The sequence below is a fragment of the Herpailurus yagouaroundi genome, unplaced genomic scaffold, assembly GCF_014898765.1.
Source record: "Herpailurus yagouaroundi ecotype Mexico unplaced genomic scaffold, PumYag 207, whole genome shotgun sequence".
NCBI classification, from domain to species: Eukaryota; Metazoa; Chordata; class Mammalia; order Carnivora; family Felidae; genus Herpailurus; species Herpailurus yagouaroundi.
The window spans coordinates 3,389,484-3,402,556 of record NW_024412438.1 but is presented as its reverse complement, the minus strand read 5'-3'; the positions used below and the strand labels follow the sequence as shown (position 1 = coordinate 3,402,556).

Genomic DNA, 13,073 nt, shown 5'->3' with positions numbered 1-13,073 from the left:
CGACCTCTGTGTTTATCTCCTGATGTTTTCTTTCCTTAGTCTTTGGATAGCTTGTTAGCCGAGGGAGGGCTGCTGACCCCTTGGGACTGGGACATTTAAGGGGAGCATCCCACAGCCCCTTGACCCGTGTTTATGGCCCCCGAGAGGCATCTAGGGACTCTTAGTAGCTTTGGCAGGGGACATTTCTCCGTGCCTCAGTTTCCCCATCAAGGTGAGCTGACGTTCTCTGTGACATGTGGGGTGACTAGAAAAGGAGGGATCCCGGGAGAAACCAAGGGATTCAGGAGTTGTGGAGGGGCCGGGGAGAAGGGGGAAGGGCAGGTAGAGGATAGGACAGAGGAAGGGAGGGCAGGGGGAAGGGTGGGCTTGTGAGTGGTGAGGGAGGCTGACCGAGGGCCAGAGCTGGTGGGGCACCTCCCCCCCCCACCCCCGAAGCCCTCCGGCCACTTTTCCCCGGACCCTGGGGCACTGGCTTGTCAGCAGCTGAGCCCACAGCCGCTGGGAGGTGGTTCCTCGACGGTGGCCCCCTGGCATCTGCCTCCGTTTATTTCTGGAGCCACAGCTGAGTCATGGGGGTGGGCAGGGTGAATGGCGCTGGAGGAGGAGAGCTTGCGACACTGGGAGAGAAGGCTGCAGGGGACAAGAGGGTTCCAGGACCTGGGTCCCTGGGGTCTGGGCTCTATCCCTGTTGTGAGGTTACCAGAGGGGGCCCTGGAATAATGGGGCCTGGGGAAGGCGTGGGGGAGCAGGAGCCAAAATGAGATGTGGGAGAAGACACGAGTCTGATCGGGGTGTGGGGTGCTAGGTTGGGGAGAGGAGGGAAAGGGCCCCCCCCCCCCGTGCAGAGGAAACAGTTCTGTGTTTCCCCCTGCTTCCCACCGCAGACTCCGTGGGCCCTGGCCTCAGGCCCTCACTTCGGTCCCTCTTCCGTCCCTGAGCCAGCGGCATCGGCCCCCTGAGGCTCCCTCTTTGTCTTTCCCGAACACCTGCGGACTCAGGGGTGGCACCTGGGTCCTGCGTGTCAGCACCCGCCACGTTCACAAAGAGCATCTCCTGCCCCAGCCTCGAAAAACACTCAGCCTGCTGTAGGATGCGTCCTGGTCCGGAGCCTCCCTTGCAGGGTGGGGGTGGGCCCGGTGGGGACCCAGGAGCCTGTCCCCCAGTCCAGAATCCTCTTGGGTTTCTGGGGCTTGGGTGGGCCCGGTCCCCGTCCCCTCCCCCACCGGCGGGCGGCCCAGAGGGCACATTCCAGCTGAAATTAAACCACATTCCTCCTTCCCTGGCTGCCAAGGACAGCAGAGCAGACGGCAGCTGAGACACCACAGGGTCAAGTGGCAGCAGCTGGTCCCCAAAGAGGGGCTGAGAGGGGGACTGAGGGGGGCTTCAGGGCCAGGGCCTTTGGAAGCAGTGAGTGAATCTGAGTGATTGTAAGAGGCCTGAGGAAGAGGGGCAGCCTGCAGCGGGAGGAATACGGGTGAGACTCTGGGAGCCACAGCAAGTGCTGCACTGAGGGGAAACCCAGGACCACCTTCTCAGGGGACCCTGGACGGCCACCCTCCGCATCCCTGCACTGGGCTCGCACAGCAGGCAGGAAGGCCGCGGGGCCCTTTGAGAGGCCCCGTCTGAGCTCCCTGGGCCGGAGCCCAGAGCCCAGGCCTTTGATTTCCTCTGAGACCCCGGCGGGTGGCGGGCAGTGGGGCCCGTGGCAGCGACAGGGACAGCATCAGCCTGGCTGAATGGAGAGCTCAGCCCCTGACCTCACCCTCTGGCGCCTCAGCCGGCACAGCCTTATAAGGAAGTGCCCCAAACAAACCGAGGAAGCCACCTCCGGCCCCCCACCCCACCCCCACCCAGTTCAGAGGCTATATTTACCCAGTGGAGGCCCCAGAAAAACCTCCCACTTGTCCTCGGTTTGGGGGGGGGGGGGGGGGGGGGGGGGGGGTTGCTGCCTGATCATTCCCTTCTCTGGGGACTCCACCCTCCAAAGTGCTTCCGAGGCCTGACTCCATCACAGCCCTTAGCCTGTTCCTTCCCTCATCCATCCATCTGTCCGTCCATCCGTCCATCCATCCATCCCTCCATCTCAAGGGCCCCCAGAGGCACTGTGTTGCCCAAAGTGGTGCTTTCTTGGAGCTGAGATGACGGGGTCCTCCTACTGCCTGGCCTCTCCAACAGGCCCTGCACAAGTATGTCCTCTCTGCGGGGAGGTACCTGGGGACTCCGTCCCGGGCTCTCTCCAGGTGACCTCTAGGCCAACCACCCTCTAGCTCTTGTCTCCACCCTGGCCCTCTGTGCTGGAGGTCGCAACTTCCTGCCGGATGCTCCAGCTCAGAAGATGGGACGGCCCTCGCCTGCTGCCCAAGCCAAAACCCTGGGAGCCTCTGCGGCCACATCAGCCCCCATCCCCCACATCAGGTCACCTGCTTCCCTTTGTACACCCTCGTCGTGCCCACCGCCACCAGTGCCCTTCCTAGACCACTGCAGCAGTCTCCCTGGAGCACTCCTGCACCCTCCTATCCACCCATCAGCAGCATTTGAAAATGCAAACCTGGTCATGCCCAACCTGATGACCCCCAAGCCCTTCAAAGTCTCCTCGTTCCCCCAGGAAGAAGCGTGTACTTCCTGGCCGCCTGGTGAGTCCTGGGCCCAGTGGCTCAGACTCTTTAGTCTCACTGTGAGCCTTCTTCCCCCTCATTCTCCACCTCCGGCCACACACACCTTCCTTCTGCTCCTCATGCCCAGACTCTGTCATCTTGCCCCAGGATTTTGCACATGCTGTTCCCTCTAAGATCCTTTCCATCCTCCTCCTCCTCCTCCTCCACGTCCTCCCCCCACTGGCCAGCTTCAGGTTCTTGGGGCAGGCTTCCCCCTCCACCTGTCCCCATACTCCCTCAGCCCAGATCAGGTGAGGTCCCCTGCTCTGTGCTCCCACAGCCTCCTAATCGTGTTTTCAAACATGACTTCCACTCAGAAGCCCTCGTCCAATTAGAAGGGAGCGAGGAACCCTGGGTTCCCAGGATCTGCGTGGGGCACAGCACGTAGATGCTCAGCAAATATTTCTCGAAAAGTGACACTCACAGCTGTTATCCCCACCAGGAGTGTCCCTCCTACTGTCTAACCCTCGTTTGTCTGCTGCATAGACACAAGTGCCATTTCCAAAGAGAACATGCCTCCCGCTACGTACCCCCGTGCCCCCTTCAGGAAGGTCCTCACTTCTAACTCGCATCCTTCCCCACTCCCACCCCCATTTAGGACCGTGTGGGTAGCTCTGTTGGGGACCAGGGATCCCAGTGTCAGCAGGCAGGATGGGCACCGGGGACAGGGAAGGACTGTTTGGCGTGGCCTCTGTCCTTGGCCCCTCGCCCAGGCGGTGGTGCCTGAGGGCCTGGGGAAATCAAGCACAGGGCTCCTCTGTCCCCTTCGGAGGGGCAGGGAGTCGGCCTTACTGGCCTGGATGCCCGGCAGGGTCAGACAAGGCCTTGTCAGCAGTGGGTACAGGAAGGAGAGAGGGGGCTTGGCCAGAAGGGTGGGGACACCCAAGATCCTGAACCCACGGGCAGGGGTGTGTGTGACATGGGGGCCTGGGGCCCCGAGACACAGACTCCCAAGCGGAGAAGGAGAAAGGCGTGTGCAGAGAAGCAGACAGTACAATTCTATCAGGGCGCCTCCTGTCCACCCCTCCTTGGCCAGAGGTCCTGAGTGGGGGCCAGCGGGGCTGGGACTTCCTCTCTCATTGTCCCCCTGCCCTTGGCTTTGGACCTGGGGAGGGGAAGACCCCGCTCCGGGACCTGGGCTTGCCTCCAAATGTGGAACCCTTGTTGGGCAGCCCCACCCCCGCCCCCACCGGGGACACTTAGAGGGACGGCCTGGGCCGGGCCTGCTGTCTATCTGAGCATCCAGGCTCCAGGGCCCCATCTCATCCAGGAACCCCTCGTCTCCCTCTGCCCCACACAGGGACCCAGAGGACTCCTGGGAAGAGAGATGGGGGCAGGGAGAAGCTATGGCTGGGGGTGGGGGGGACCCCAGGCCAAACCCCAGCTGACAGCATAGCCCCCTGGGTCCTTTGCACCTGCTGGCCTACCCCTCCCTCACATCAGCATCGCTCTTCAAGAGGCAAGTCCCGGGGAAGATCTAACCCGCGGCTCCCGCTCCCCCCAGCCTCCTCCTGCCCCCCAGCCCAGCGCCCCTCACCGTGTGGCTGAATCTGAGGCTCAGAGAGGTCAAACACTGGCCAGAGGCCACGCAGCCAGACTGAGGCAGAGCGGGCCTCCTGTTCCCCCATCCTGCTCTGACCCGGCCACTCGGAGGAGACATCACAGGCCAGACAACTGTTTGGGTTTGGACGCAAGGGGCTCATTATACTGGCGGCACCGAGGGGCCGAGGGGCCGGGGTGGGGGTGGGGGGTGCACAAGGTGGGGCGGCCCTGGGCCTAATCCCCTGTCATCAGCGCTGTGGGTAGAGATGATGATGGGCCTGGCTTCTGCCAGCCCTGGGGTCACCCGGACTGCCGCCCGGCCGTCCCCTGGTCCCACGAGGTCATCCAGCTCCTCCTGTCCTCAGAGGGTGGCCGGGCCCGGCACTAGCACTCCCTGCTTCCTCCCCCAGTCACTCGGGCCTCCTCTGCCCGCCCTGCGGACCCCCCAAATTAGGGAAGGAGGCGTCCAGACTTGGTAGGTGGAAGCATGACTTTATTCAGGCAGGGATGAGCCAGACACGAGGGGGCAGGAACACAGGGGGTCAGGACATGGGAACACACCCTCACGGGTGGCCAGACACCCCAAGAAGGTGCGGTGAGGGGGCACATCACGGTGAAGGGTGCCACAGCCCCCTCTCCTGGGAGGAGCCCTCCCCCACTGGCAGGAGGGGGAGAAAGGGGGCGTCAGGAAAGGGCCTAGTCCTACAGCGGTTCAGCCGGCTTAAGCCTCGAGGGCCAGTGCCGGCGGGGTGGCCACTTCGCAGGGTCTGGGGGCCTCTGTTCTTGGAGCGTCTCCCTGTGCCACCCCTTGTTTCGCCCTGGCCAGTCAGGCCTCCGGGACAGAAACCACAGGTCAAGAGATCATAACTTAAGGGTGCTGCCTCTGAGCAGGGAGGGGGCTCGGGCCCCCCCCCCCACCCCACCAAGTCCTCAGTGAGTGGAGAGGGGTCTCGCTCTAGTCCTCGCCCGAGGACCAAGACTCCACGTCTCCTTCCCTCTGACCGAACTTCAGGAACTGGCCTGGGCCCAGGTGAAGAGAAGGTCCTGCCCAAGGAGTCCTCAGGGCACCCCCCTCCTCCTCGTCCTCCAAGGGGCTCCTTTGGTCCCCCTCGGGGCCCCCTGGTTCTCCCTGCCCTCCTCCCTCTGACTGCTCCAGCCCATTTACCACCCCCCCATTCACATGCTCTAACTCCTCCTTCAAGCTGGGGACCCGACCATTGACCCCAAGGGTGTCCCCTACCCCCACGCCCGTGTCTCCCATCCCACAGTGGCTCTCCAGAGGGCCAGGGACTGGGTCCTCCCTCTCCAAGGGAGCAGGGTCAGACTCTTCCTCTGAGCCCGAGGGCTCGGGCTCGGTGCTGTCCTGGGACTCCTCACCGGCATCGGCCGTTATGCCTCGCGAGCTGTCGTCCCAGGGAACGCTGACATCCACGGTCTCAGAGCCCGGGAGGGTCCCTCTCTGAGGGCCACTCAGAGTGCGGAGGGTGCTGACAGAGGGCCCTGGGCCCCACAGGCCAGCCCCTGGCTCCCTCCCCTCTTCTTCCTCTCTGTCTTCCTCGCCCTCCTCCCCACTCTCTTCCTCATCTGCAAACCCATCAGACTCCCCATCCCCTTCCCAGGCTGCAGGCTCCAGCAGCATCTGAGGCCTCTGGCCTGGAGGCTCCACAGCCTCCCCGGGGACCCCAGTAAGGAGAGAACCCTCAGCCTCCAGATCCTCAAATTCCTCCGACAAGTCAGAGTCCTGACCGCATTCCTCCTCCCCCTCCTCCTCTTCCCCTGGCTGGGCCCCACACTCTTCAGAGGCCAGCACAGAAGGATCCCAGCCTTCCTTTCTGGTCTCCCCTTGAGGGGGGGGCCTCTGCTCCCCAAGCAGGTCCCACTTGGGGGAGGCGGGGGACCTGAGATAGAGGCCCAGGGGAGTGGAGTCAGGAAGAGTCTCCCCAAGCTCATCAGCCTCGCTGTCCTCTCGGTTCTCCTCCCCCTCCTCCTGGAGATCCTCGGGGCTCCCCTCAGAACCCAGCTCCTCTGGCTCCCCCTCCACCCCTCCCAGAGCCTCCGCTCGGCCCTCCAGCCCCCAGCCAGCCTCCTGGCTCCCCGCGGCCAGGGGCTGGGGCCCAGGGGCATCTCCAGGGATTGGGGTGGGCGACCGGGGCTCTGATGGCTTGGGCGGCGACGCTGGCTCTAACACTGCCTCTTCCCCTGCGTCCTCGGGCCCCTGGGGCCCGGGCTGAGGGGTACCACTTCCGCCGAGAGTGCTGCACAGGGTCTCGGCAGGGAACGCCCCCTCTGCCCCCCAGGGGGCCTCGGGCTCCGACTCCTCCCAGCCCCTGGGAGGCTCCGGGAGGTCTGTGCTCCTCCCTGCTGGGCTGGAAAGCTCTGGTCTCAGAGCAGCTGCCTCCTCTGCGTCCTTTTGGGGTTCTTCCAAGCCCTGCCTCTTCTCCGCCTCCAAACCTTCCTCACCCACGGGTGGCACCACCACCTCCCGCTCTGGTCCCTGCTGGCTGCCCGAAGCAGCCTCACCCACAGCCGTCGAGGTGACCTCTGAGACCCGGCCACCCCTTGGGGCCTCCTCTCCACCTTCCAACACCAGGTCTCTCCCCTCCGACATTCCCTGGGGAGCTCGGAGGCCCGGGCCCCCCACTTGCTCTGGCTGCCCTTCAGGGTCCTGGAAGCCCTCGGGGCCTCCCTCCCCCCTGGCTCCCTCAACCGGGACCCTCTGCTCCTCGGGCTCAGGGCCCCCTGGGCGCCCCTCCCCTGCGCTCCAGACCTCCCTTGCGGCAGCCAGCTGCAGTTCTCCATGCCCTGCGGACTTCCCGGGGAGGCCACCCCACTCCCTCACGTCCAGCTCTGCCTCGGCCTCCTTGCCCCCTGCGGCCCCGCCGGGGGGCGTTTCCTGGTCCAGTTCCTGGTCTGCCACTCTCTCTTCCCTCCCCTGGTGTCGGGCAGACAGCGGGGACTCCTGCCTTTCCTCTTTCAAAGACCCCGGGGACTCCTGATTCCTCGTCTGCCCCAGGGTCTCTTCCTCCATCAGGCACCTTTGACTTTCCTGACCTCTCCCCTCTGGAGGTCTCGAATTTTCTAGGCCCCACTCTCCTGGAGATCTCTGGGACTCCTGGTTCTCCTGTTCTAGGAGCCTCAATGTCTCCTGGTTCTCTTCTACCGACTCCAGTGGTTCTTGACTTCCCCTTTCTAGAGGCTTCATTGTCTCCTGATTCACTTCTCCTGGAGACCACAGGGGCTCTAGAGTTCCTAGAGACTGCAATATTCCCAAGTCTTCTCTTGCTGACTGGAGTGATTCTAAAGTCTCTGTTTCCGGAGATCTCATCACCTCTGCACTCTCTTCTTCTAGGAATCTTAATAACTGTTGATTCTCTTTTTCAAGAGGTCGAAATATCTCCTGGTCTTTTCCAAGAGACTTTAGTGGTTCTAGTTTCACCTTTTCTAGAAGTTTCAGTGTTGCCTGGTCTTCTTCTGAAGACTCCACTGGCTCCTGGCTCTCTTTTTCTAGAGGCCTCATTGTCTCCTGGTCGTCGTCTTCTTCTAGAGACCTCTGGTTCTCTTTTTCTAGAGGCTTCAATGTCTCCTGGTCCTCTTCTTCTAAAGACCTCAAGGACCTCTGGTTCTTTTTTTCTGGTGGTCTCATTGTCTCCTGGTTCTCATCCTCTAGAGACTTCACTGGTTCTTGGTTCTCTTTTTCTAGAGGCCTCATTGTCTCCTGGTCGTCATCTTCTTCTAGAGACCTCTGGTTCTCTTTTTCTAGTGGTCTCAATGTCTCCTGGTTCTCATCTTCTAGAGACCCCACTGGCTCCTGGTCCTCTATTTCTAGAGGTCTCAGTGTCTCCTGGTTCTTATCTAGAGATCCCACTGGCTTCTGGTTCTCTTTCTCTAGAAGTCTCAATGTTGCCTGGTCTTCTTCTAGAGACCACACTGGCTCTTGGTTCTCTTTTTCTAGAGGCTTCATTGTCTCCTGGTCCTCTTCTTCTAAAGACCTCAAGGACCTCTGGTTCTCTTTTTCTAGTGGTCTCAATGTCTCCTGGTTCTCATCTTCTAGAGACCCCACTGGCTCCTGGTCCTCTTTTTCTAGAGGTCTCAGTGTCTCCTGGTTCTTATCTAGAGATCCCACTGGCTTCTGGTTCTCTTTCTCTAGAAGTCTCAATGTTTCCTGGTCTTCTTCTAGAGACCACACTGGCTCTTGGTTCTCTTTTTCTAGAGGCTTCATTGTTTCCTGGTCCTCTTCTTCTAAAGACCTCAAGGACCTCTGGTTCTCTGTTTCTAGTGGTCTCATTGTCTCCTGGTTCTCATCTTCTAGAGACTTCACTGGTTCTTGGTTCTCTTTTTCTAGAGGTCTCCCTGTGTCCTGGTCTTCTTCTTCCAGAGACCTCAGTGGTTCCTGGTTCTCTTTTTCTAGAGTTCTCAAGGTCTTGTGCTTCTCATCTTCTGGAGAGTTCAGAAACTCCTGGTTCTCTCTTTCTTGTAGTCTCAAGTTCTCTCGATTCCCATCTTCTAGAGTTCTCAGTGGCTCTTGGTTCTCCTTTTCTAGATCTCTCATTGACTCAAAGTTCTCTTCTCGAGACCTCACTAATTCTTGACTTTCCTTCCCTGGATATAAAAACGTCTCTAGAGTACCTTCAAGAGACCTCATTAGTTCTTGATTTTCCTTTTCTAGAGATTGCAATGTCTGCGAGTCCTCATTTCCTACAGGCTTAAGTAGTTCTAGAGTCTCTTTTTCTTGAGGTCTCACTACATCTGCATTCTTTTCTTCTAAAGACATCAATAGCTCTTGATTCTCCTTTTCTAGACCTTTTGATGTGTCTAAACTCTCTTCTTCTGAAGACCGCAGAGATTCTGGATTCTCTTTCTCTAGAGATCTCAGTGTCTCGTGGGTCTGTTCTTCCAGAGACATCAGTGGCCCTTGAATTTCCTCTTCCAGAGACTTCAGAGTTCCTTTTTCCAAAGGACCCTGGGAGTCCTGGATTTTCTTCATGTTCAGACCCCCATCTTCTTGCCATGTTTCCTGCTGCAGACCGTTCACCATTTTGACCTCTATGGCTGTTTCTTTCTCTGCCAGCCCCCCAATTTGCCCTTCACCTTCCTCCTGGAATCTGCTGGACATTCCAGACCCATTGGGTTCTCCACCTTTGGCCTCTAAACTAGGGCGCTCAGGGTTGAGGGGTGGGGCTGAGGAGGTATGATCCTCAGGGGACTGGCCTGTACTGGCCTCTTGTTGCTCACCCCCGGGTTCCTCTGGTCCTGGCAGGACGCTGGTAGGGATGGCCTCCTTGGCTTTAGCCCATATGGCCTCTGGAGCCCACTGCCTCCCAAGCTGCGGCTGGAGCAGGGAGAGGGGGGCATCCTGGGTTTTGATCTCTGCATCTGTAACAGCGCAGGGAGCCAGAAGTGTGGGCGGGATGGGAGTGCTGGCCAAGGTTGGGGTACGGGCCTGGAGGAATTCTTGGCTCTTCAGAAAGCCTGGCACAGGTGTCTCCAGGGTATCAGGCAAGGGCGAGGAGAGGGGAGTAGGGCTCAGGGCAGAGAGCAAAGGTCCCAGATGCCGGCCCTCTGGCGTCCCAGAGAAATGCAGCTCCAGCTTAGGGTCTGGAAAGGCAGAGGGCAAGAAACAGGGTCAGTAGGTACTGGCAGGGGCCCCCACTTCCAGCAAGAGTGCCGTGAGCCCTGCCCCCACCTTCCACTGGCTAGTGGAGCTGAGACTACACACCCGGCTGATGAGGCCAAGGAGTCAAGACCTAGATCTGCCTCCCAGAAGAGGAATGGTCCGGGGTATAAAGAGCAAAGAAGGGGAGACTCTGGGGGAATCTGGCCCCCCTCCTCTTACCCTGGAAGCTGAGGGAAGCCTTGGAACCACTGCCGGGGGTCTGCAGCCGGGAGTTCTCAGCCTCTAGGAGGGTCCTGGGGATGAGGGAGGAAAAGTCAGTCAGTCCTCCTCTGCCCAAAGGCCTGCAGGCAAGCCAGCCCCGGAGAACTCGGCTAAGCTTGCGGTCCCTGGCCCCACAGGCTTCCTCTCCTTTGTCACCACTGTCACACAAAAGCCACACGCGGGGCTATACTTGGCTGTACACGTGAAAGCACAGACACAGACCCGCAGATATCACACACTTGGTTCACACGGCACCACACGCTTATTTGGGACACAGGGCTAGACTCACAGACACAAGCAGATTCCCACAGTATGTACACACACACACACACACACACACACACACACACACCCAGGCCAGTGATCTCATCCTCCCTGTGGGGCCGATTCTCATGCTAATTGCTGCCTTTGTCCGCAGTGCCTTCTGGAGGGTCTGAGTAGGGGGCTTCCTGGGGGAAATGGGAATTCTCAGGCCGTTCCCATGGGATATAGGCTCCCTCCTTCTCCCCCAGGGCCCCCAAAGCTGCTCACAGACAAAAGCAAATGAATTCTGCGCTCTCTCTCTAAATCCTTTTCATGCTTCAAAAACCAGTGGCTAAGCCTGCCCAGACCTTCCCCTCAGTGGTTTGATTGAGGGTCAAGGCCCTCATCCTGGGATTTCTAAGCACTCTGGATCCCAAGCCTTTCAGGGCAACAGAGGTCTTTGTGTCCATGACCCTGCCTCAGTGCCCCACGGGGAATGAGGAGGAGGGGGCTGACAGGGGAGGGGGAAGCTATGCTGAACATCTACTCTCTCTCTACTCTTCTTCAAGGGCTGAGTCTGATGAGTGATTGCCATGGTCACACCTCTGTCCTGGTCTCTGGGCTCTGGGTTCCGTGGCCATACAACACTCTCTTCCCCGTCCCAAGACCCTCACTGGCCTTCCCTCTCTGGGCCCTGCCTCCCCTGCCCTCCTGAACCTGTCCCAGGCCCCCTGATTTTGTTGGCCTGTGAATTCTGGGGGCATTGTCCTCATAGCGTGTCTAGCCCTGCCCCCCCCCCCCCCCCCCGTGGCAAAGCCCCTTCCTCGGGCTCATCACTGGGTCCTCGGCCCAGCAGACCAGTTTCCCAGAAGAGACTGTGGCTTTGCCCAAGGCCACAGAGCCAGGACCAGCCCTTCCTCGGTCTCAGCCTTTCTGGAGCCAACAGGAAATGTGATCAGCCGAAGGGCTAGGCAGGGCCAGGGCCCTGGGGCTTGAGGGGGAGTCAGTGTGGAAGGGGCCTTGGATGTCACCCGGCCCATGTCCCGTCTCCAGACAGGGAGACAGAGGCCCAGGTCAGGTGGCGAGTCAGCGCCACCCCGCCCCCCACACCGGCAATTCCTCCTTTCTGGGGCTGCCCGGGGACATCACCCCCTCCGCATGAGCACACACACAGAGACTGGGCTTTTGAGCCCCTTGGGGGAGGGTCTGGATGGAGATGCCCCACACATGTCCAGCTGTCTCTCCTGAGGCCGTCCCCCTCGGCAACATCACCTCTCCTTGAGGGGTTTCCTGGCACTGGATGCTTCTATGGTCTGGACCACGGGGGAGCAGGTAGGCTCAGGGGGGACACAGCCTGGTATGGCAGGGATCAGTCTAGAATCAGAATCTAGTGGTAGCACAGTTACCAGCACTCATGGCCCTGAGCCCCCTGGGGGGGGGGGTGTCTCTGCCTCAGGCGCGGGTGTGTGTGTGTGTGTGTGTGTGTGTGCGCGCGCGCGCGCGCGCACCTGGGTGGGCGGGTCCACCCATACCTGTATGTGGCCACCTCCAGGCTGAGGGACATCTTGAGGTGTGCCAGCTGCTGCCGACCTTCGAGGACCTGGGCAATCTGGCTCTGCAGGCTCTCCTTCTCCTGCTCCAGGGCCTCCACAGCCAGCTGCAGGACAAGCCAGAGGCAGCCAGTGAAGGGGGCGGTTGCCGTCCAACCTGCAGCCCCCTGGGCGGCCGGGCCCCCGGCCCCCTGCCTGACTTCTCTGGAGAGTGGATTCCACCCGGGCCGCCCGAATCCCTCCCAAGAGGAGGACGGTGGCCCCTCTTGCCCCTCTCCCGCGGTAAAGGGGAGGGGAAGGAGGAGAGGAGATGGGTTACAGAGGGGAGGGGGGGGAGTGGAAGCAGAAGCAGAAGGAAAAACTATTCATCAAGAGGCCTGGGGCCCCGCAGGGCTGGAGGCCAACCGCCGGTCCCAATCGCGGTCTCCTGGTCCTCACACCAGCCCCCCCCCCTCCCTCCGCTTCCCACAAGTTCTGGAATCTTTCTTCTCAGAGAGACGGGGCGGGGGAGGGGGGGACCTCTGTCTGGCCCAGGCAGGAGGCTGTTTTCTCAGCTGCTGGTCGCATCGCACCGTGCGAGGGGGAGCAGCTGTCCCAGGCCTCTGGAATGTGCGAGGGGAGCTGAGAAGCCTAGACACGGGAGAAGGGCTGGTGGCCGCACACCCAGGGCCCCTGACCCACCCGCCCCCCCGTGTCGGAGGGAGGAGGGCAGTGGCCAGACCCGCCGACTCCGCGCAGCGGGGGGGGCGGGGGCGCGGGCGGGGGGCGGGTAGCGGTGTCGTGCGCATCTACCGAGGGAGAGGCCCGGGGACCGTCCGGACAGTGAGGAGGAGGCCACCGCGAGCTTCCTGCGCCCCGTTGCCCTCCCGGGAGGCGGGGGGGGGGGGGGGGGGGGGGGGCGCGCGCGCTGTGACAGGGCCCCAAACCCCCGCCGTTCCCGCCCTCCTCTAGACAAAGTTGGGAAAGTCAAGGGCCTCCGGCACCAGCTCGGCCTCCCTGAGAAGCGGCCCCCGCATCGGCAGCACCTCCGCCCCCGCTCCCCGCTGCCGTCCCCGGGCCACCCCGCCGGCCCCCCCGGGGCCCGCCCCGCTCGCCCGCACCCCGCGGTCACCTGGAACTGCTCGGTGGCCCGCAGCCGCTCCTGCCAGCGGCCCTCCAACCTGTGCTCCAGCGCGGCCCGGCGCTCCCGGAGGCCGCCGCGCTCCGCCC

General features: G+C 61.4%; 1 protein-coding gene across 1 annotated transcript in view; it reads right to left on the bottom strand.

Moving 5' to 3' along the window:
- Window positions 1–4,672: 4,672 nt before the first annotated feature.
- NES (nestin) overlaps window positions 4,673–13,073 on the bottom strand; it is a 9,241-nt gene continuing 840 nt past the window's right edge. The window contains exons 2-6 of the mRNA XM_040452348.1: window positions 12,976–13,073; window positions 11,847–11,971; window positions 10,030–10,103; window positions 7,802–9,791; window positions 4,673–7,744 (exon numbers count right to left, since the gene is read on the bottom strand). Of these exons, the coding sequence (XP_040308282.1) occupies window positions 5,152–7,744; window positions 7,802–9,791; window positions 10,030–10,103; window positions 11,847–11,971; window positions 12,976–13,073 (4,880 nt within the window). The 3' untranslated portion in view covers window positions 4,673–5,151. The remainder of the gene's footprint in view (window positions 7,745–7,801; window positions 9,792–10,029; window positions 10,104–11,846; window positions 11,972–12,975) is intronic.